General features: G+C 35.9%; 1 protein-coding gene across 2 annotated transcripts in view; it reads left to right on the top strand.

Annotated features, from left to right (window-relative positions):
* Positions 1–1181: 1181 nt before the first annotated feature.
* Positions 1182–25563, top strand: part of KCNJ3 (potassium inwardly rectifying channel subfamily J member 3) — a 236367-nt gene continuing 211985 nt past the window's right edge. The window contains exons 1-2 of one of the 2 annotated variants that reach the window (XM_043993100.1): positions 1185–1990; positions 13361–13577. In XM_043993100.1, coding sequence (XP_043849035.1) covers positions 1283–1990; positions 13361–13577 — 925 coding nt within the window. In that variant the 5' untranslated portion in view covers positions 1185–1282. Of the gene's footprint in view, positions 1991–13360; positions 13578–25563 lie in introns of both variants that reach the window. The other variant, XM_043993101.1, reaches the window with a different exon arrangement.

Raw genomic sequence — 25563 nt, 5'->3', positions numbered from 1 at the left:
AAGTAAATCTTACTATGAAGAGGAAACAGTGGAGCAGCGTTCCCCTTTGACCTGAAAGTCTGATCGCCAGCTCCCATCTTTAACCTCTTTGCTAAGGAATCACCGCGATTTGCCAGGAAAAGGGGGTGGAGGGGTGGGGGAGAGAAGAAACGAGGTGAAACCAGGAGCTCAGCTTTGAAGTCTCGCTGTGCCCAGCGCACCAGGATTCCTTTTGGGGGAGGGGGCTCTTTGGTACGCACTGGAGAAGGCTGGCTATGGGGGAGCTGCATTGGCACCCGACGTGGTAAACCAGGAAAAGTGGGGGCGAGGATGAAAACAACCTAGGAGTAAGAGAGACTCCTGAGAAGGGAAGCCACTGCTGCTGCTGCTGCCTTCTCTTTCCCCCTCCTAACAACCCCCCCTCCCCATTGGCGCTCCCTCTCCCAGATCTGAGTGCTTGGTACTGTCAGTCCCGTCGTCTCTTCGCAGGGGGGCGGCCCATGTGCCACTCTTGGGTCCAGCTGAAGAGCCCTGGCTGTTGCTACTGAAAGCCTGGCCGGACGTCGAATTAGGGGTAGTCTTGGATTTGCCAACCAGAAAGGGACTGCTCTGCTCTATCTTCTGAGACCGAAGGAAGGGGGGCGTTTTGCGGGGTGTCGCACCATAACGGGTCAGACATGCCTTTGTATCCAATTTTGGCGGAAGGATAGGAACCAGGAGTGGAGGGGTGCAGTGAGACTAACACCAGCAGCAAGGAAGAGGGGAGGCTTTGGGGGGAGGGGGGAGGGTCCAGGGAGGCAGTTCAGCCCTTAGCTACTCAGCTAATTTGCAGGTGGAGTGGGAGTAGGTTATTTATTTATTTTTTTAATGTTTTGTTTTTATTGCAACTTGCGGGTGCAGCTGAAAGGAGGGAGAAGTGAAGAAAAGAGGTAGAAGGTAAGGGGAAATGAGGAGGAAAGAAGGGAGAAAAGAGCTTTAATCGCACAAAGGTAAAACTGGGCTCTGTCCTTGCCTGGATTTCTCCTGCTCTTAAGTGTAGGAGAGCACCCTCCCCCCCCCCCTTTTAGGACTTAAATTAGAAAGAAGGAATTTGTCCCAGGGGAGGTGCCAAGGCATCGTACCTGAAGAGGAAAGAAAGAGGGAGGCTAAGAGACCTAGGATACCTGCTTGGCTGTCCTCCCTCCTCCCTTTCCTCTCCATTTGTTTCTCCTCTCATTCCCCCCCCCCGCGTTGTTGGTATTGGTTTGCAGTGCTTCGTTCCTGCGCCTCCTTCCTTTTTGAATCTGGCCCGCTCCCCCGTATTATGTCTGCGCTCCGCAGGAAATTTGGGGACGATTACCAGGTAGTGACCACCTCGTCCAGCAGCGCGGGCTTGCAGGGCCAGGGGCCCCAGCAGCAGCAACAGCAGCAGCAGCAGCTGGTCCCCAGGAAGAAGCGGCAGCGGTTCGTGGACAAGAACGGGAGGTGCAATGTGCAGCACGGCAACCTGGGCAGTGAGACTAGCCGCTACCTCTCCGACCTCTTTACCACCCTGGTGGACCTTAAGTGGCGCTGGAACTTGTTCATCTTCATCCTCACCTACACCGTGGCGTGGCTCTTCATGGCGTCCATGTGGTGGGTGATCGCCTACACCCGGGGAGACCTGAACAAAGCCCACGTCGGCAACTACACGCCCTGCGTGGCCAATGTCTACAACTTCCCCTCTGCTTTCCTCTTCTTCATCGAGACCGAAGCCACCATCGGCTATGGCTATCGCTACATCACCGACAAGTGCCCTGAGGGGATCATCCTCTTCCTCTTCCAATCGATCTTGGGCTCCATCGTGGATGCTTTCCTGATCGGCTGCATGTTCATTAAGATGTCCCAGCCCAAGAAGCGGGCGGAGACCCTTATGTTCAGCGAGCACTCGGTGATCTCCATGAGGGACGGGAAGCTGACACTCATGTTCAGAGTGGGCAACCTGCGAAACAGCCACATGGTCTCCGCTCAAATCCGCTGCAAGCTGCTCAAAGTAAGTCAGATAGTTATCCTCCCACTCCCTTGCTGAATTCTCACCCTCATCCTCACCCTCACCCTTGTCCCTTGGAACAATCAGCAAAGGAGAGCTTAGATTTCCCCTTCAAGTCTTACTTTAGGTTCGCAATCCCAACAGGTAAACTCACTTTCTGTCCTAGGAAAGCTAGTGCGGGTGCTTAATTCATTCCTCATTTCGCTGCCTCTCACACCTTTAGCTAAATTTATCACATTGGGCGTTTGTGTCCCTTTCTGGAATAGTAACACTTATCAAGAGCATGTTTTGGGGGGTAATTGTGTGCTTGGTTTTTGTTTTATTTTGTTTGTTTGTTTTTCCTTTCTCCCTTTCCTTGTTGACTTTCACAACACTTTGGGTTTGTTTTTTATACCTTGTCCCACTAAATTTGAAATGTTAAACTGAATATCTTTTATTTTTGAAAAACTCGTATTGATGTAACATTCCTTAAAAAGGAAAACAGAAACTTTTTTATCTTGTTTTCCTGAAAAGGGTAAAAAAAAAAATCCCTTCTTCTGCCCTTTGCCCCCCCCCCAAAACCCAACCCTGCAAAGCCTTTGGATCTTTTAATTCAGTTAACCCACTCCAGCTCAGTAGATAGTATCAGCATAGTGATAAAGAGAAGTCACACCTAGACCTGAGTTAGCTTTTTTCCCGTCTCGATTTTAAGTTTTAGAAGTTCTGGGAGGAAAATTGACTTTTTTGAAATCTGGACGACCCACTTCACAACAGCGCTTCTGTTAAGTAGGTTTTAAATTGACTGGTTCTATGAAGCAATTGTCAATTACAGTTTGTACTTGAAGCTTTTCTAAATCGATTAAAGAAGGCTTCCTAACATCAGCAGCATAAATGACTAAAATAAATTGCATATGGAGTGATTATGACCATGTCCATCTTGTCTTTAGAGGGCACTAAAGCAAATAAGAGTCACAGATGTCCTTTTATGGCAGAGTCACCCAATTAGGATCTGGAACACTAGAATTCAAATCAATTTAGCCTATGGGAGTGATTTTTAATTCATTGTTTCCAAAAGGGTTTAGCTTTAGGAAGTTCTCAAATATGACAGAATTGAAAAAGATAGATGAGCCTGAGTAAAATATTTCATAAAAAATATGGTCAGCTGAAGCCAGTTTCAGAACTAAGTATAATAAAAAAAAAGTATTAATCACTTAATTTGAGACCGAGCCTTAAAAGATTACCACACTAAATACCTACCCTTACCTAAGGATATAATCGTTTTTCCTATATCTCTACAATCGTTAGCCAAAGCTCACCTAGTGAATGTGGAAAAAATATTTTCGGAGTAACTTTAATTGTAATATATAAAAGTTACATCATCTATATTGCTCATTAAAATGTGCTAAAGTTCTGGCTATGCTCGAGGGCTTGTCCACATTTTTAATTGCTTTGAAATTTTGCTTTATTGATTATTTCTTGAATAAGTGAGCCACTTCCTGTGTCTTTTGGACCTTTTTTAAATATAGGAATGCCTTCTTTCTAATTTTATATTTTAAGTTGATTTGACCTATGTATGTGTATAATATACATATAAACATTTATATTAATAATATACTTATCTCTATACACTCTCAAAAAAAGAATCATAGATAATCTCTTGAGTGGCCATGTCTTTTGATTCCTTTACTTTATGCAGGACCTGATGATAAGATAATCCCCAGGCAGAGGATGGGACTCTTCTATTAAAGAACTCCAGAGAGGAGTCTAACACTTTGCACTGGACTAAAATGAGTAATGTTTAACATATTTCACTTTTAAGGCAATAATTTTGTTTTATATGCCACCTAAGCCTCCTTTTCAATAGTTGAAGCACAGTTCTGTCTTATTTGGGCCTCACTGAAATGAAAAATGGTTGTTAAACATTTATGGACAGTACCCAGTTTTTTTTCAAAATAATTATATTTAAACATTTTGTAAAAACAAATTTCTATACTTAGAAAATGACTTTTGGAGAGGGATTTGGAAGATCATTAATAGATCTATTTTCTTCCATACATATAAGTTTTTTGAAAGTAAGCAATAAACTGAAATACATATATGGTCAGTTTATTGCTTATTTCTGCTTCCTCAAATAGAAGTTTGTTCTTTTTGAAGGCATCTATGACCTTAGGCAACTCTGCTTAGATCACCAAGGTCTAAAGTCTATTAGTGGTGCCTTGCTTGAGAACCTAATGTTTAAGTATTTTGAGTAACTTGGAGCAAGGTGCTATATAAATACAAGGTCATATAATTCAGTGGTTAAAATTCATTTACAATATTCTTTTTATATCCTTTCAAATGTTGCGATGCTGAGGAATGGGGGAGATATAACAGTTACACAGAAGAAGGAAAAAATTACATAGGAAATGAATTTTGTTAGCAGAATTATGGAAAGTATGTCTACTGAAATGGTGACCTCAATGACAGCATTTCACCCAGCCAATTATAGTAGTTCATTTGAGGTCAGTGTTTACTGTAATTGCCCTAATTTACACACAATCTGAAAAATCCTAAGTTAGTCTTAGATTTTATTAAAATGGGATAACATTTTCCCCTCAGAATTCAAAGTGGACTTGTGCTTTAATAAGGTAGTTGTCAGTTATTGGGCTAATTTTCTCAAAGCTATACTGGGAAAGTGGCCTTTATGGACCAAGTGCATTTTAAAAATATACCACACTAAATATTTACGTATAATTTAGGTCAACATTTGTTCCATAAAGACTCAAGCAGTGAATTATAGTCTAAGTATGACCTAACGTTATATTAAAGTTTACGCCCAACTTTGAACCTCTTTTTAGAAATGTGTATTAGTTTTTACTTTTAATTTGAAAAGAAAAGATGCAGCTTAGAAAGCGATGAAAGCAATATAGTTATTTATGTGATAACTATGTGTCCTTGATGTTAGCTAAATTTTTCCTTCCTCTGATACCTTTACCTACCCTAGGTATTCATGGAAGCTAATTTCAACTCTCCTTCCCTTTTTGTTTATTTCTTTACTTTTTCAATTTTCCCAAAAATGTTTTCATTTATTCCAAGGATAACAATGTATTTTCCACCCCTTCAAATGTAGGCCTTTCATTTAATTATCTGGAGCAGTCTGCTTTACTATATCTGAAAACATATGCTTAAAAAAAGGGTTAGTCTGGTAATTCATAGTAGTCATCTACACTTAATCGTACAAATGATATAAAATTAAAATTATTTTTCAGTTAAAGCCCTCCCCAGTTGCCCCAGCAAAGGGCAAGGTGGAAACTAAACCATGTGAATTTAAACAGTTACTGGAAGTTTTAAAAAGAAACTTTTATGAAGGGACTACAGCAAGAAAAAATGCACCTGTTTGGTGAAAAGTATTTGGACTATTAGTATTTTTTGTGTTGAAACTAAAGAATCTCATATGATCTCATAGTCAAGTCTTTTAAGACCAAGGCAACACCTCAAGCTATCAATTCTAATGGTTGTTGCATTATTAATGATTACAAGGAGAGTAATTTCAGTGCCCTTCTTTGGTAACTTGTTTCAGTCTTTAGCAGATGTACATCTTGAAAGTCATTCAGTAGATCAAAGATTTGAAGCTGTAAGAGACTTTGGAGGTCATCTAGTCCATCCCCTGATGTTACAGATGAGAAAAGTGAAACACATAGAGATTAAGTGATTTGCAGAGTCAAACAGAGAGTAAGTGGCAGAGTCGAAATTCAAGCCCAGCTTTTCTAACTCTAAAGCCAGAGCTCTTTATGGTCCCACATTTAGAAATCTACAAGACTATCAAGTTAAACAGTTTCAGTTTAATCAGGTCAGCTGATGATTTTTCTGGCATTTCTATATCATATACCTTCTTTTATGATTCTAATATCTTGCTAGTCTTTGAAATAATGGCTAACTCATTCACTTTGTGATTCATAATCCACTCCTGGATTATTATCTTAATGCCCTACCCTTAATAACAGGGGTTTTTTTTTGTCCTTACACAAATTCATGTTGTATTTGATACATCATTTTCTTCAGTTTATCACAAGTGGAGTCATTCTATTTTTCTTTTACTATCCTGAGAGAATTTAACTTTACTTTAGATTGGTTGACCATACCAGGGCATCATCATTCAAATTATCAATAAAAATAATATTGTTTAATGATCAAGGACCCTGAGGGAGGGATTCAGCAATGACCTGATCTTGAATTCTCTAAGAAGTTACACTATCTACTTAGGATAGGTTGATTCTTATTTGATCAGGATTCATTCTCATTAATCGGACATGTGTGCATAAAAATGTCAAGATTCTATGTTTAAATTGGAAGCTGTTTTTGAAATGGCTTTTCCAAAGTAGATATGAGCAAAGCCTGAACCTTGTACTCTTAATCATAAAGTGTGAGCAGAAAGAATAGAAATAAATATCCCTAGTTCCACAACAAAAGCTAAGAGTGAAAGAGGAAGGAAGGAAAAAAAAAGAGAAAGGCATAGGTTGAGCAGCAGGAGTGGAGTTCTATTTAGTCAGCAGGATGATGTGGTAAGAAAGAAAGAGAACTGAACCTTCCTGTTATATTATTTAAAATATACCTATACAATTTAAGGTGTTATTTTCTCTGAAATTGCATGTGGCCTTTGGAACATCACAATAAATGGTATATATTTTCAAGTATATGGAAGTAAGATTATTAAGTACAGATTATTTGCTGAGGTTAATATATTAAATATCCACATTTGACTTGGGACCTGTAGTATTTCCTTCAGTGGAAAATGTATGTATCGTATTCTCAGCATAAACAAATAAAAGATACACACAGCCATGTAACATGCCGTGCACATATATGCCCCCAAAGAATTAAATAATACACTTCAGGTTTTTTTGCGTGTATTTTCTTCTTGCTGCCACCCTAGTGCCATATCTGCTCTCAATCTTATTGGCACAGCAAATCTTGATTCTTACTCATCCTGGTCCTTGCCCTACTATGTTTTGGTCTCTATTCTTAACTCTATTGCTTATTCTTAAATTCCAGCCTAATGTAGTTCCTTTTCCCTCCTTACCCTATACCTTTTAAATATTTAAGCATAGGGAAGTATAATGACAAATGAAAGAGTAGTAAGTCCTCTGTCCTTCATTCTAGCCCACTGTTCTCTACTATCCCCAGGCCACCAATTCTGACAGCTAGTGAGCTGAGGAAGACTATCCACAGAGAATAAAATAGAATGAGGTAAAGAGATGTACTGTTCCTGACATTTATTATGGAGGGGACGAACAGTTGTAATGAGATTAAAGTTGCAGTATAGCAGGATAGATGAGTGATAGGAGAAATGGGGCAAGGGTTGGGAAGGCAGCAAATTCCTAATTTACTTTACATTATGCCAAATGTTAATTTAAATTAAAAATTGCATTTTTAAATGGAAGTCTGTATGAACAGAAATAATATATTTCAGAGATTTGTTTATTGGCAAAAGCTGGGTAACCAGAACCCTTAGAGGAACAGATACTATGACAGAGTGTGGTCTTGCAGACTGAGCATGGATTGATTCATTGTCATGTGGTCTCCAAAAGAAAAGCAAAAGAAAAGCAAGGGTGAGGCTTATCTCCCTTTAATTTTGCTGTTTTCCTCATAGCACTTATTTACTATATCTGTTTTAGTTTCTAAAATGAAGGGTTAAACAAAGCTATCATTTGGGTTGCCTCCAATATTGTCTATATTGTGGTGCCCTTGTTTTATCCTGATGGAGGCCTGATGGCATGAATTCATTTATATGTTTTGTTGCCTCTTTGAAAGCTCAAAGTGTTGACTTATTTTATGGGCTGTGTTCATTGCAATTTAATATATGATTACATTAAAGAGTGATTCTAAGTTAATATTAGCACATGGGCCTACACATAAAATAAAATGTGGGTATACCAGTAACTAAGTGGCAATGACTTTTATTGGAAAATTTAAGAAATTGTACCAAAAAGTCATTTTTAAGGTCTTAATGATAAATACCTTAAAGAATTAAATTCCCATCATCCCCTGGCAATTTGTGCAGTTATTCCTGATGGATAGAATCCAATTATTGCCATAATCATTCCAGATATGCAAAAATAAAACAGTAAGTTTCATGAAAAAAAATAAATGCTTGTATTTCCCCCCCCCCCTATTTATGCAAGCTATCTGTAAACATATCACTGGAAATTAGACTTGTAAACAAAATTCATTATGGTATGTTGGCAGGAGCAAGCTATAGTGTAAAGAACACTGAAAACATGGGTTAAGGTCCCAGGTGTAAGAATATCTACTTAGAAGACCACAAATCATCACCTCTATGTTAGGAGAGGACTGAACCTGATTAATTCTGAGGTCTCTTTCAGATTTAACATTCCATGATTTATAATCCTGTGTGAGCCAGTTACTCTATTGATTTTTAATTAATCAAATATTTTTATGAAGTCTTAGAACTTGCAAGGTCACAAATTTATATCATAAAACCTCTCTTTCAATCCCATGCTGAATCTACATGCCTTTAGCTAGTCCACTGAGTGAAAAATATAAAAAACCTGGTTGTATAGCATTGTAAGTACTGAATTTTCTAACTTTTCCACCAGTTATTTTAGTACTTTTATCATGATAGTCCTAGAGTACACAAAAATAAACATTATTGCTTCATTTTAAAATTCTCTTTATCTTTTCAATTTGGTGAGTCAATAAAGCTCCAAAAATAAGATAGCATAGCAGTAATTCATTGGCATCTTTACTATAAGGCATAAAATAGCTCACATAAGAAAGTAGAAGTTAACATTAACATCACTGGCTTTCACATTTATTCTAATATTAGTTTATTTGGAATAGTTTTGTTTATAATAAAGTAAAGGAAAGTATTCTTTGAGATTTGGTAAATGTTGGGTCACTAGGAAAATTAAAGGGTTGTTGCAGAGTAATACAAATAATTGCATAGTGGTAGAAATTATTTTTATGCTGATGCAAAAATTCTGTATCATAAACTTTTTTTTTAAATGGGGCAATGGGGTTAAGTGACTTGCCCAGGGTCACACAGCCAGTAAGTGTCAAGTGTCTGAGGCCTGATTTGAACTCAGGAACTCCTGAATCCAGGGATGGTGCTTTATCCACTGTGCCACCTAGCCGCCCCTATCATAAACTTTTTATAAAAATAAAAGCATCTTATTCCCCTTCCCTTTATCATATATATATATATATATATATATATATATATATATATACATACATACATATATATATGCACATTTTTATTCAATTGTTAGAAAATAGGTAAGATAAAAATGAAGTTTACTCTTGCTGGCTCAAATTAGTCTGTTTAAATGAGGGTGATAGGGAAGCAGAATTAAAATCATCTGGAATGAGTTTTATTGGCATTAAAGGGAATGTATATGTTTCTCACCAAGTTTTACAATGTTATATTGGTGTTTGTATCATTAACATAGATGTGTGATCCTTGACTTAAATCCATGAGAAATAACACCACATTTATTTGGCAATTTAAGTCCATTGAATATAAACCCAAACCAAGGCGTGAGTCTTAGCAACAGAAGAGACCCTTAAAATCCCCTGTGCTAAAGCTGTACACTTAATTCCTTCAATCAGAACTTCATTGGTCCTTTCTTAGTACAATTCTTAATAAGCTCGATTGTCTAAATAAACTATTCTTAATATGCTTGACTTCCTCTACTGAAGTAAGCAAGTAAAAAGTAAGGAGAGACTAATCTTATAATAAGCAGATTTGACAGCCTGATAACAAGAGAGGAAATAGCCAAACTAAAAATAAGGTATGAGTGCATAGGAAAATAATAGGTGTTTAAAATGATGTCTTTGATGAAAAAAAAAAGGTTAAGCAGGGCATTGCATTAAGTACCTAAGATACAAGATTTGTAAAAATAACATAATCTTTGCCCTCAAAGAATTTATACTCTAATAGGAAAAATAAAAATGCACATGAGTAATAGACAAGGTAGAATGTCATGAGCACTAAGGAAGTTAAGCCAATAAAAATGAAGACAATGAGTACAATATCCAGACCACAAGAGGGATTACTTTCAGTTGAGGGCAATTGGAGAAGGCTTCATGGAGAAATTCCTTCAAGGCTTGAAGGAAAGGAGGGATTTCAACAAGTCAAATGAGAACTGAGTTCATATTAGGAATGCTACATGATGTACACAAAAACATAGAAGCAGGAGAAGTCAGGGCAAAATTAGAGAAATTTATTTTGAATGGAATATAGAATGAATGTTGTGGAAGGAAAACCTGCTGATTTGAGATCAGAGCATTTGGGTTAAAATCCTGTCTTTGACCTTTTGTAACCTTAACTTTTATTATGTCCCTTAGTCTTAGTTTTCTCATCTGTAAAATCAGGACATTGGACCTGATGATTTCTTCTGGCTTTAGATTTATGAACATATAGGTAGTGTGAGATAGGGTAAAAAATGTAGATTGATAGGTAGAAAAGGTGGATTGTGGAGGATAGGAAATGCTAGATGGAAAAGTTTTTCTTTTATCCTATAGGTAATGGAAGAATTTTTCAATATTCTTAACAGATAAATGGGATTCCATGATGTTCTACATCATCTGTTTTAAAAAGCTGGGGAATGACTCAATTGAAAAAAACAAAACAAAACAAAAATACTAGTTATAGTATCACAAACTTAAAGCTAGAAGGACATTAGGGATCAACAAGACCAACTCCTTCATTTATTTTATTTTTTCCCTTTTTGCAACATTTCACTATCCAATGATACCAGATAAATGAAGTGTTATTGCAATTTTTAAAGTTTTGTACATGATGGATAATAATGTTGTTCACAACGACATGGATTGAAGATCAGGAATATTCTGAGGGACCAGATATACTCTTAAGAGAATAGGGCTTTCAGGAAAAGGGTCTTTCTGGAGCCCTATAATTTTCTATGTAGTCAACCCTAGCTTCCCTAAATTCTAAATTTCTACTTATCTAATAACAACCAGCATTTGCATTTATATGGTGATTTCCTCCTCATAATATCCTTCTGAGTTGGAGGCAGTGTGAGTGCTATTATCTGCATTTTATTAGATGAAGAAATTGAAGCTCATAGAAATAAGGTTACTTGCTGCATGGTCAAGCAACTAAAGCCAAAAGCTGAGAACTAAGCTTTTAAGCTCTACAGCTGAAAAGTGAACCTGCTACTTCTGGACTGTTCTTAATCCCAAATTCACTATTTTAAAGGTTTTGCTTCCTTCTGTCACATAGCACACTGAATGAATCTTTACCTCTGCATGCCTTCAATTGGTGGGTGTTCAGGGAATAAAAATTAATTATGATGTTAGTTTCAGCAAAAATAACATTAGAAAAATAAATTTTATTGAAGGGGGAGAGACAGACATTCCAAAATAAAATAGCAAATACTTTTTTGATTATCCATGGCACCTACCTTTATCAAACGTAATGTGGAAGTGAATATCGGTATCTATAATGAAGTTGCCTTTTACCACTAGTAATAATAACAATGCCTTGTGTTTGTATAGCACCTGTTTTTAGTAGGTCAGACTATTTTATAGAAAAAATATTTTGCTAATGCAAATTTTATGAAAATTGAGGCATAAAGAATTGGTGAATTTCAAAAGTCACAACATGAACAAGTCTATTTTTAAAAAATTGAAGGATGCAGCTATACTTTCTGGACAAGCAGGTTTGTCATAGGTTTTTATTCTTAATCATTCATTCTTTGTTGCTTCAGTCTAGTTATTGAATGACAAAGGCTAATTAGGTAAACCTAATTGATTTCTTTAGGACCTTCCCTTACAACTGTGCTATCTACTATTAATGTTCACAACATTCACACTATATTAGAGCACTGAAGTTCATTTATGGCCCATGTTGATTCCAATGCTCTCTGCCAGTGCAGGCCACCACCGTTTGAAACCCTAATATGTTTCTAAGATTAGTTCTTATTAAGTCACATTTCTTAAATTTTCAAATTTTTTTTGATCATGTGTGATGGAGAGGGAGGCATTTGGACATCTAGATGATACATTACATCCTTTGAGTCTTAACTCAAGAGAAAAATATTCTTACTACTATCCTGTCCACTAATTCGGCTGTGTACCCTCCCACCCTCATGCCCGCCCCCAAAAGGCTTCAAAGTTAGTTGGGCCTGAAAAACTTAAAAACTTTTAAAAAATAGCCATTACCATATCTGTCCTACCTCTTGGCCATCTTCATTTCTCAGTAACTAAACAAAAGTTCCTGTCTTTTGTCAAGCTCCCTTCTCTTCCTCTTAATATCAGAAGTAAAAAATGAAATGAAAAGTGAATGGAAACAAAGAGACAGTACCTTCCATTTTAAGTCTACTGACAGCTTTATGTTTACATTGATTTTTATTAGACTTGCCATGAAATTTTTCCATTTGGGATTTGACTATCTGTCATCATAAACAGTTTTTCCCCCACTGGAGCTTCCTTTACTTTGTAATGATTGTCGTATAGAAATCCATTGTTATTGACATAATTATTTTAAATAATTTAAATAATGTAGCCCTATCAAAATCATGTCTTGGTTAAGTATATTTCAATTGAGCAAAGATCTTCATAACTGAATTTCATTTTTAATCATATTTAAATAGTGAATTTAAAACCTCTGAAGCAAGTTTGTAATTATCCTGAAAGCCCCTAACAAAATGCACCTGTGATTTTTTAAAAATATTGGATGAACCACAAAGTACATAAAACAACTTTGAAGAAAAAAATAAATCTTATCTCATTTCTTCATTACTATGTATCATTTTTCATCACTTTGTTAATTTTCAAGCATGTTAGAACCTCCATTATATTAATTTGGTTTCCAACCACTGTTCTGATATTCTTTTGTGATTTTAAACTTTTGATTTGTCTGACTTTACTGAACCATTTTCATAATGTAATACCTTTATTGCTTTAAAATATTTCATGGGAGTTATATATCTAATTGCAACCCCTCCAAAAACCAAACCAAACCAAACCAAAAACCTTTCTACCAAGTCCCACTTCTAATACATGCTGGCTGTGTGAACTTGGGCAAGTCACTTACCTCTCATTGCTCTAAGAAGCTCTCTAAGTCTTTAAGCTGCAGAGAAGATGCCAACCTTTTTTGGCAAAGAGCCCTGTTTCCTCATCCCAGAGCTCCCAATATTAATGAAATCACCAGCCAGACCCAATCCCTATTCCATCATGTCACAAATATTGCATGTATTCTCTACATGAATAATATGGAGCTTCTACCCATTTGCCATAACAAAGTCAGATTTTGTTGCAGATGATTGATAGGGCAGAATGTTGGCAATGATGTGAATTGCTGTTGGGCTGTCTTGAACATTGCTGTACTAGTGGTGATTTCTTCTCTTTTTCTGTGTGCTTGTCTAGTCTCGACAGACACCTGAGGGTGAGTTCCTACCCCTTGACCAACTTGAACTGGATGTAGGTTTTAGTACAGGGGCAGATCAACTTTTTCTTGTTTCCCCCCTCACAATTTGCCACGTGATCGATGCCAAAAGCCCCTTCTATGACCTATCCCAGCGAAGCATGCAAGCTGAACAGTTCGAGATTGTCGTCATCCTAGAAGGCATTGTGGAAACAACTGGTGAGTAAAAAAAAGAGCTATGTGATAGAATATCATTGTATCCATATCAACATTTTATTTATTCCAAATTTTTTTGAACTTTACATCACCTGTCAAAAATTGGACCAAAAAACCCACTGGGTCTCAAATGGTTAGTATAAATGAAAGTCATGATGTTACTTGTTTGCATTTAAATAAAACATCTGTTGAATGTTGTTTAGGAAATTAGGATGTCTTAATGAAGATGAAGTGTGTGTATGTACACACATATATATGTATATATAATATATACACATACACACATATATTTATATATATATATACATATATATATATGTATTGAAATTAAAGAGCTTAGAATTGATACAGATCCTTACAAGGTGTTTTATATTTCATTTTGAAATGTAAACCTGGAATATCCTGCAAATAAGTCTGTTCTCTATAGCTTTATTCCTTTGAGATAGAAAAATACAAATTAATGTGTACCTGAGCTCCATGTAAAATTGCCTTTGTGTTTTATACTTGATAGTCCCTGAAAAGCTCTCAAACATGTTAATGTATATAACCTTAATGGGAAGGTTTTTTTTAAACATTAGTACACATTAAGTGTCATATTGCTGAAGTCTCTTCTAAAACAATGTACTAATGCCTTATGTTATTTTAATGAAGCATGAGAGTAGGCAAAAGGTTGAGGTGGGTAAACTGAAAATATGTTTGCTGGGAACCCACATATTAAATGGCTGGTGTTGAAGTACAATGGGGTAGAGATTGGCTTAATTTGGAGCCAGATAGTGGCTCCAAATGGGCAACGATCCTCAATAGATTCAAAATATATTAAGCACTGACTGGAAAAAATATCCAAAGTCCTTGGTAATTAAATCACATCTCATATAATGTTTTTGGAAATAAATTGCTCTTTGCAAAGAGGGAAGAGGAAATGATATATTTTTTCTCTTCAGTTTGGATACCACCCAAAAGCAAAGAGATATTAGCTACAATCATGTGATTCTTTTTTCTTATGGATGGACTCCACCAGCACTAGGAAAGAATACTGAATCCTCAAGGAATTAGTGAAGTTCAGTTTTACTCTGCACCACTGTGTTTCTTAAAAGAAACTACTTCTTCTACCATTTTTTTTTGCGGGGCACTGAGGGTTAAGTGACACACAGTTAGTGTCAAGTGTCTGAGGTCATATTTGAACTCAGGTCCTCCTGAATCCAGGGCCAGTGCTTTATCCACTGAGCCACATAGCTGCCCCCTCTCCTACCTTTTCTTACTAGACATGATAATCTCCAGGTTTATTCACTGAACCCAGACTGATCATTTCTTCATAAATGTAAAGAATTGCTTCTTTTACTTACCTCTTACAAACACAAAATACTGATCATCATTTGATGTGAGGATTATTGTTCATACAACTCTATATTCTAGCTGCCTGGATGACTTGCCACTTGCCCTCTGGTCAGTCACTTTCCCTGTCCATTTCATTACATATAATGGGATGATAATATTGACCTTGAAGTTGCACTCTATATATTGTGTCAAGGTCTTAAAGGGTGATTCCTTGTGAATATAGCAGAATTAAGGAAACATGAAGAGTTGCAGAATCAAACAAATGCTTCTTTGTGCAAATCTTTAAGATCCTTGATCATGTATCACTTCCCACTAGATGTCCATCCAGGCTTCCTGTGCTTCAGGAAAGAAATTAAAAACAAACAAACAAGGATTAAAATAATTTATAAGTAAAGACTTCCCTATAACATCTATAATTGTGATTCTACTTTTTGGGATATTTAAATTCTGTAAAATTCTTAAATAGGATTTCCTACTTGGGTTTTATTCCTTGAAATAATACAGTTAAAAAATTAGATAACTTAGTTTTTACCATAACTAGATTATTTTCTTTTGACAGTAGAAATAGATCTAGATATATGATTTCTAGAGAATTCTCAGCATGGCAACTCCGTTCACTTTTTGTTTTTTTGACTGGACAATGAGGGTTAAGTGACTTGCCCAGGGTTGCACAGCTAGGAAGTATTAAGTATCTGAGGCCAGATTTAAACTCAGATCATCCTGAATCCAGGGCCAGTGCTTTATCCACTGCACCACTTAGCTGTCCTATTCCTTCACTCTTAAAGATGAGCAATTTCTCTGTAACTTGTACTCTGAGGGTTGCCTGGGCAGAGCCAAGAGGTTAAGTGATTTGTCTATCCTTCCACAGATGATAAATATCAGAGGTGTAACTTGACCTCTGATTTTCCTAATTCCAAGGCCAGCCATTGATCTGTTTTCCCACTCTTGATCAAATACTTTTTAGATGTGTTTTATTCATTGAAACTTTTTGAGGTAAATCTCAAGTTGCTTTTAGTTTATTTGTTCAAATAATAGTATGTTATCACAGCTTAGAGAACAGATGTCAGATAAATATTTTATTGTTCTCTTGTGGTTTATGGTTTCATAATTCCAAAGAATGACAACTGAGAGTTGAATTCAAGGTACTGGATGTCACCAGCACACCTGTTTATAGTTTACCAAGTGTTTATTATTAATGAATGTAGTGATCTGGAATATGAGTTAAACTTGGGATTATTTTTGACATTCTAAAGAAACATTCATTAGAAATTTTAATGTTTTACTGTATGTGTCCAACTTAGGGAATGATACTGTGTACAATATTTATATTCTGCCTATTTTTTATCAACTGATTAATTTTCATCTCCCACATTAGAATATCTAAGGTATGTACTTTTATTGTTTTGCATGAGGCCATCAGGGAGCCTGTGATAATGAGAATCTTTTAAAATGTCAGATTGGCAACCTCTCTCCTTTTTTAAACTTAGATGACAAAAAGAATTTGATAAGCCTGAATTTCTTATTTAGGGACTAAGTTTTTTTTGGTGGTGGTGTTAGTGAGAGATTTAAGCTTACTTTCTTATTATCTTAATTGAACCTTGTTTCTACATCTAAAATAGTAAGACAAACTGAGGAATATTAATCATCACATATATCATTTATTGAAAGGAAAAAGTACACCTGACTTTTTGTTTGAATTAATACTCTAAAAATGAACACATGCTATTTAAACTCTGTAAACTTGTATGCTATATCAGAGTTTAACTAGTATAAAAAGTATGTAAAGATTTCTAAATTCTGTTTTAGTCACTCAACTCAGCTTAAATTTCTTGAAAAAAACTCAATATTTTAAAGATAAATGTTAAGAATATATCTTCATTTGGGCACCTAATTACAGTTTTAGAAACTATGCATTAATGAAAATGAGGAGAGATTTCATCAATTTTTTTAAGCTGTCAATATTCTATAGAGTCTGAAATCATTCTTAAGTGTTGGTCCCTATTATTTTGTTGATGCCATGTTCTGCTTACCCAACTTTAATTATGTATTCCTGTTGACAGTTTAATATCTTTACACCTTAATTCATAAGATTGAGATGAATTTTGCTTTACTGGGTGAACTGGGAAATTTATAATTTGGTTAAAAACTAGAGTTGTTTTACTTTTCCCTTCCTATTGGACAACTCTCAACATCTTCCACTGGGGTATTCACATAACTCACACTTACACAGTGGGGACAGCAGTGCAGCGTGTGACTACTACTTTGGGTTCTAGAGTTCCCACGTGGATGGCTACTCATATTACTGTAGTTCATAAGCCCATACCAGTATGCTTCCCATTAACAATTAGCCTACAGATACAATTAGCACATAGCAAAGACATTTACCCAAGATGATGTACTTAAAACAGCAGGTACAAAAGCATCTATCCCTTAAACTTGAGGCATATTTTGCCATAAATATACACATCTCCATAGTAAGAGGGGGTTGAAACTTTAAACATATCGGTAGTGAAGCAAACCTTTAGAATACATATTTGGCAAAGGGGCTAGGATGTATTTTCTCACTTTGTAACATCCTCATGTAGCTCCCTTTGGTGCAGTATCTCAATTGGGTTCCTTGGATCTTAACTCTTCTGTATAGTTCTACTGTCTTTTCTACTTAGAGAGTTCTTAGTTTGGGTTTCTGTATGCATGGTATGCCCCTTCTCCTAGCTACATGCAGTCTCTCCTATAGGTCCAGTAGCTCTGATGACATGGTGATGGTGCAGAGGGTAGAGTAAGGAGAGCAAAACACCATCTACATCCTTGATGCCTTCTTGTAATAAGCATATAGATGCTCCAAAATTCTGGTCAACTTCTGATATCCCCAGGTTCCTCAGGGCTCAGCTATTTTTTGGGGGGTGTGGGGTTAATGTGGGTTAAGTGACTTGCCCACGGTCACACAGCTAGTAAGTGCCAAGTGTCTGAGACTGGATTTGAACTCAGGTCCTGCTGAATCCAGGGCTGGTGCTTTATCCACTGCGCCAAGTAGCTGCCCCCTAGGCTTAGCTATTTAAAAACCCCAAAGATATAGCAAACTTGCTCACCCAATTTTTTTCTTCGAATTCTATAATAGAAAAGTATTCACAAATCATTTAAGGGTCAGGACATAAACTTATCTTTTATAGTTATTTTAAGACCTCAATATTTTATGATTACAATCTAGGCCTTCTGAGTTTATATCTAACTAAACATGTGTATGGTGCGATTCATCTCTATATTTCATAATGAGTCAAATTGTCTGAAAATTAGCAGCACTCTAGAAAGAATAATGAAAGTACTCTGTTCAGAAAGAACTGGAAAGTTTTTTCTGCTTCTGTGCAATTATTATTATTTTTTTAAACCTTTCCAGTGTAAGGTAAACCTAGATTGTGCTAAGATCTCTCAGGTTTTTTTTTTTTCATTTGTACTTCCTGCTGGACTATATTCTATTTATATGTAGGTATCCAAGAAACTGACAAATGTGATTATGATTAGCAATTGAAAGGAAACAAACACTATTCATATGTTCTTGCTTACTTTACTAGTGAAAGAAAATTAGCAAGAAATGGACTGCAAATCACTCAAGCTAGTCTTGGTTAATTGAGAGTTACTGCATGTCATTTTAATCTTATAACATAATACTCCATTTGTCTTAGTAATTTTTTTCTCTGATGGTCATCATTACCTAGAGTAAATAAATACCTTATATGCTCTATTAAGTTATTGTAATTTTATAATTTGCAATATACTTACTTTAGCTCATCTCAGGTTCCAGTAAGTTAGAAGATCAATTGAGAAATCAGATCTTTATACCTACTCAGCCAGTGTCTTTAGTTAAGCCATTAGCTTGACTCTATATCAACATTATCTATCATCTATAATTGTATTTCCTCAGGTTGCTGTGACCTTTCAGAATAATGATCATTGGAAAGGTTTTCATCATTTTACCACTTTTGCTGACAAGTCTAGTGGTTGGACTAATTTGCTTATATAATCAAAATATCAAAATTAACTTCTAACAAGGTCCAAAGTTCTATTTATTCAACTTATATTTCTTTCTAATTTCATAATATATTTTTGTTTTATTTTTCTTTTGAGATAGCTTTACATGGTGGTTAGAAACCCAGACGCAGAAGACCTAGGTTCATGAGTAACTTCTTTCCCATATTGGCTGTGTGATCTTACAGAAGTAATTTAACTTTTCAAGTGCTTGAGGCGATCATTGACCTGTATTTATAGAGGGAGCCCCTTACTAAGGGATATTTATAACAATGAAATCTGAGATCCAGTCTCTATCCCTGACCCTAGAGAAAGCTCCAATAAGATGATGAACATAACAGTCATTTGAGCAATATTTGGTTTCTACCTCTTCTTTAATTTTTTCTATTTCCTTCTGTATCCTTAAAAAGTTCTTTAATTTTCCTTTAAATACATCTTCTTACATTTGAACTATTATAACTTTAGCTACTCTTACTCTTTTATTGAGACTCTTTGGGCATTCTATTTTTTTTTTAATTTCACAATGACTTTTTTTAAGTAGGTAATTTTTTAGCAGCATTCGCTTATCTTGTTTGTTGAGAAAGTATTTTCTGTTGGCTTCCTTTCACTCTTCACATCCCATGACTATAGGAATGTTGAAACTGTTCTGTTCTGATTATTTTTTTTAAGTGAGGCAATTGGGGTTAAGTGACTTGCCCAGGGTCACATAGCTACTAAGTGTTAAGTGTCTGAGGCCGGATTTGGACTCAGGTACTCCTGACTCCAGGGCCAGTGCTCTATCCATTGCACCACCTAGCTGCCCCTCTGTTCTGATTATTAAATTACAATTAACCATTTTTCAATATGGGCTTTAATTTTCCCTCATTAATGTATTGTTTTGTGGTTGTAGAATATATGTTTTATTACTATAATTTAGATATTTAGCAACATATTTAACAGATATTCAATGGACACCTCCTATGACTAAAATACTATACTATATACCAGGATGCATCCCTGCCCTCAGGGAGTAAATAATTTAGCAAAATATATTTGCTACTTTTCCAAGGTAATTAGACTCCTCTCTGTAGAGAGCTCCAACAATTCTTTGAAATCAATGAGATCTATAAAATAATTTTCTTACCTTTTAGGTTCATAAAGTTTTCATTATTCTCAAATAATGACTTTTACCCCTTAGTTCCCCATCCCTTCACAGTGAACTTTTATTCCATCATATTGACTAATCCTGCCAACTCTGCTTATTTTGTCAGGTTAATGTAGATATTTTTTGTTTGTTGTGTTTAGAGAAGAGGGTATTAAAGGAGATTATTTTCTCTCTTTGTTTCTGATCAAATTTAGGAAAGCAGGAAAAAATTGTAGATCGAAAGGGAGAAGGGTGATAAAGGAAACAAAGAACTGAAAAGCAATGAGACAAAGTGACGGTGAGGATGATATTACGGTGGGGAGGAAGATTATTGACATAGCTAATATAATCATATTAAAGGACAGTTCAAATCTAGCCTCAGACACTTAATAGCTGCATGTCCCTCAGCAAATCACTTTTACCTCCTTTTGCTCTAGTTTCTTCAACTAAAAGGGGAAATTTGGGGCAGCTAGATGGCTCAGTGGATAGAGCACCGGCCCTGGAGTCAGGAGTACCTGAGTTCAAATCTGGCCTCAGACCCTTGACACTTACTGGCTGTGTGACCCTGGGCAAATCACTTAATCCCAATTGCCTCACAAAAAAGGGGGGGAATTGATAGCATGTATGTCAAAAGGTTGTTTTAGGTATTAAATGACATAATATTTGTAAAGGCACAGTGCTTGGCATGTAGTAGCACTATACAAATATTTACTCTCACCCTTCTTTTACCTGATTGCCTTTAAAAATCTGAAGATTGTAAACATTTCTTTATGTAGTTGTCTTAAGACTTTATGTCTGATTATTGTTCTTACAGTCAAATTGTGCTGCTTGTAAAACCAACTCAAACCCACTGTCCCAATGCCTTCAGGCTTTGAAATAACTGAAAAACTCTTAAAGGTATTAACCATAATGGCAGAAAAATAATAGGAAATTAGTGTAACTTTTGTGTGAAAAAAGGGAAGATTGTAAAGAACACAGGTGACTAGAGTATTCTAGTTTTAAGAAGCTCATCGACTCATTATTTGACCTGGGCAGGGATTAGGAGGCAGTGGGGGATACATTATCCCACTGATAACTGGGTATCCACAAAACACACAGAAGAGCTGGAAAAGGAGGTTTGTGAAAAATGTAAGCTATCCTAATCAAAGAAGCGAAATGCAAATGAGCATGGGTAGAAAACCAGTATAAATCAGGAGTATGAATTAAAAAGCACTGTCATTCATCATCACAACCAAAAACAGGATGTGATAGTTATTGTGGAACATTTTGTGAAGATGTAATATAAATGCCAAACATGAATACTGGTGTTACTAACTGATGGATAGACTACAGATCATTAAAATTTCTGCACATGCATTAGACTACGGCTAGGACACTGTGTTCAGTTATTTACTGTTTAATATGAGATGATATTATGCTTATGATAAAGTTTGAAAAAGGACAATTAAAAGAATTTCAATCTGAAATTATTGCTAGATATTGTTATTGAGGCAAATTATTTGAGTGTATTCTCTTCCAAAAAATAGAATTATTCTTAGAGCAATGGCCAGATTGTTGAGATTAAATAGGATCCTGTGAGGTTAGCATTTGGCAACATTAATTAGGGAAACTTTTGAAAGGTAGACCCAATAAATTTAAGTTGACAGACCTAGGCTCTAGGTCTGGATTTGATATTACTTCACTGTTCAGTTTCTTTGTCTGGAAAACAAAACTAAAAACCCTGATTCTACTTCACAGGATTTTTTTTGAGAATTAACATGCGACTTTTTCAAATATAAAGTGCTAAATTAATAATCATAAATTTTGTGAACTGACATTTTTAGATTCTGAGAACATTTCAAGGCAGATTTCATGAACTTAGAAATAATTTTGAATCTTACTTTTAAAACCCCATGAGAGAAAGTCAATATAAAAAAATAAGACATTATAATATGAATTTCTTATTTCCAAATATGTTCACTGGGTAAATAAATGCAAACTGGAAAATGGTCTCTTCATAGAATAAAATACTGAAACTTTCACCATTTGCTTGTTTAAGAAATTGGCTCAAATGTAGAATTCTTTCTATATTTCATTTTTGTTACCAAATACTGGTAGCTATGCAAATAACATTTGAAGCTTTTCTCTCTAGCCAACCTCCCCTAGTCCCAAGAATACTGTAACCTCCATTCTAACACTATTAGACCATGAAAGAATAATCATATCTTCATGTCTGCATGACCAAAAGATGCTATAAGCTTTGGATGTTTCTTGGTTTTCAATAAGCACATGGTTCTTGCTTGTTCTTGAAAAAAAAACACATGTACAGTTAAATCAAATTGGGGAAAGAAGTTGTAAGCACTGTACTTTTTATCTGAATCTCAGGTTACTACTGATGCTGTTTTTTTTTTCTTTTGTCATTGTTGTTATTTGAAAAAGCTGGTAAAATCTTTAGAGTTTGCTTTCTAAGCTCTCCAGTGGTAATCAGTTACTGTATTTGTATGGGGAACCCTCTTGGCACAGGTCCTGGGACAATTGTTTACCATTCATTTGGGTAACTTTGTTTCTTCAAACTTATAAAAGATAATTTACAGTATTATTCTTCCTTTTTTGTGGTGCAATGAGGTTTAAGTGACTTGCCAAGGGTCACACAGCTAGCAAGTGTCAAGTGTCTGAGGCTGGATTTGAACTCAGGTCCTCCTGAATCCAGGACCAATGCTTTATCCACTGCACCACCTAGCTGCCCCAAATATTGTTGGAATACTGCTAAGTTTTTATGTTACTTCTTTTTTTTTTGGTGAGGCAATTGGAGTTAAGTGACTTGACTAGGGCCACATAGCTAGTAAGTGTTAAGTGTCTGAGGTCAGATTTGAACTCAGGTCCTTCTTAATCCAGGACCAGTACTCTATCCACTGTGCCAGCTAGCTGCCCCCATTCTTTCTTTCATATAGATCTCAGCAATCTATTTTTACTTGGGCATTTTGCAATAGTACTTTAAAGCAAACATGCCCACTCTATGCTTAATGGATTTCCATCTCTCCAGGTGTGTGCATTGTCTTCTCCTACATATAAAACTACCTTTTGAATTGCCCCATCCAATGTGTCCATGACCAACCCAACCCAAAACATGTTTTGAATAAAAAAGCTACATTTATTTTTTTCTTTTCTTTTGCCTCAGTAAATTCCAACTGTTATCCAACAAAATACAGGCTCTCTTTTTAATTTAAATTATAACATTCATACAGCATATGCCTGAGTAGATGGGCTGTTCAGAGAGGATCAGCACCAGTTTATAAGGGCTTGTTTAGGCTTTTTCAGGGCTTTTCATCTACCTTTAGTATCCACCTTCACCCAACTTTTCCCTGTGGCTCATAGAAACTGTGGTCTGTGAAGCAGATGGGCTAAATGAGGTTGAGGGTACCTAACAGGCCTCAAAACTGTTGGTGAGCTAGGGACATGTTTACCACAGGCATGTGAATATTTCCCCTAGCATAATGGACAGATGAGAAGAGTGCATATTAATGGCCATGAAGGAGGCATTGTGCAGTCTTAGAGCTTGACCAGACATTAGAGATGCCAGTGTCATTCAATGCACCCCTGGCCATCACCAATTGTCTGGACTTTTGTCTTGTTACTGGATTTCAGTGTCTCTGGGAGAGAGAGAGAGAGAGAGAGAGAGAGAGAGAGAGAGAGAGAGAGAGAGAGAGAGAGAGAGAAAGAGAGAGAGGGGCTGATTAGTTTGTGCAGCTCTGCCTCACTTAAATCTAATTAATCTCTGAGGCAAGGCATGACTCTGTGAAGTCATTGGTCCTCTTGAAAATAAAAGACAAACAAGAATTAGAAGGAGCATTGAATTTGATGTTAATAGAGAACTGGATTTGAATCCTTCTATCACTAGCTCTGTCACCATGTATAATCACTTAAGATTTCTGTACCACAGTTCCCAATATGTAAAATAAGAATAATAATCATTTATTTCATGGGGTTATGACAAAAATGACACAAAGTATGGATATTAATTAGCTAACCTTAAAGTGCTATATAAAAGTCATAACCAGAGATTTGTAGAAATCTCTTTTTATAATATTTCAAGTCTCATTGGCTATAAAACTGAGAAAACAATTTCCTGTCTCTAAATTTTGCAATTTCACATGGCTGTACTTTAAAATGTGACTATATTTTCCCCTTTAGTGTTTTTTTCCAAATCCTAATTTTATTTCACTTGTCACTAAAAAGCCATTTTGAACAGTCAGGTGAATGTAGCCTGATTGTAAAATGTGATTTGAAGCCTTGTGAAGCCAGTTGTTGTGATATCTTGTTGGACCTAATAACATCATTATATCTTTTTGATCTGAGTTGACTGGCTTGTGTGTTTGCTATAAACAAAATTCGTGTTGAACAAATTTAATGAAATTACTTGTAGCCTAGAAGAGGCACATTGCTTCCTTTATTTTTTCTATTATGTTAGTCAGAATATTGTCAGAACCAGGAGGAGAGGCAACAGGAATAACCAATTTAAATTTCTCCTATTATTTGGGGGCATTGTTGCTATATAACTGTAATGATGGAACTAGACAATTATAGATTTTGAGAGGTAGAAAGAACCTTAGAAGTCAGATAGTTCACCAACTTTATTTTATTAGATGACAAAGCCAAGACTTAGAGAAGTTGATTCATCCAAGATCACACCATTAATGTTAATGGAAGAACAGGACAAGCACCCATCCCCCTGATGGCCAGCCCAGTGCTCTTTCTACTATTTTCAAAGCTTCAAGTAAACAGTAGAATTTCTTATGCATTTTCCAGCCAGTTTCAGTCTCATATACTTTGTTAGCAATAATTAAAATTTAGAGAGACAGCCTAGCTGGCTAATTGACTTTGGAGGCAAGAAGACTTGTGTTCAACTCTATTTTTTTCAAGCAGGTGATTCTCGGATAAGTGGCACCATGGATAGAGAGATATGCATGGGGTCAGTAAGAACTGATACTTTTTAACTATATGACACTGGGCAAATCATTTAACCTCTCAGCTCTACAGAACTCCTTACCCCAGTACACTCACAGTTCTGCTCTTAAAACAAAACAAAACAAACAAACATCAAATGTTTACAGCACCTTGAAATGTACCTACTAAGTTGGTCCTAAAGACAATGAATGAGAGAGGGTGAAGGAATATATCTCATTGCTAATGGGGAAGAAAGAGAATTCAGAATTTTCCTGGGATAGTAGCATCATCTTTTATACTGAAGAAAACATATCTTTATTGATCGATCTATCAATACAAAAGTATTTTTGAGGAACATCCTTGAAAACATCAAGTTTGTTATAAAAATTTGAGGTCAAATTATAGTAAAATGGCTTTGGAACTCATCCAAGATCACTAAGCTTATCTCACTCAAGAACATATGTTTCATATCATAGTGCATTGATTTTCTATTTGGGATTCACCTTCAATGTGTTTATGTGGTTAGATTACTGCTTTAAGTGAATATTATTAGCTGAAAGATTAATGGGATAAAATTGTGCATTTTTT

This window comes from Dromiciops gliroides, chromosome 3 (assembly GCF_019393635.1).
Source record: "Dromiciops gliroides isolate mDroGli1 chromosome 3, mDroGli1.pri, whole genome shotgun sequence".
Taxonomy (NCBI): Eukaryota; Metazoa; Chordata; class Mammalia; order Microbiotheria; family Microbiotheriidae; genus Dromiciops; species Dromiciops gliroides.
This window is presented reverse-complemented; position numbering and strand designations above follow the sequence as displayed.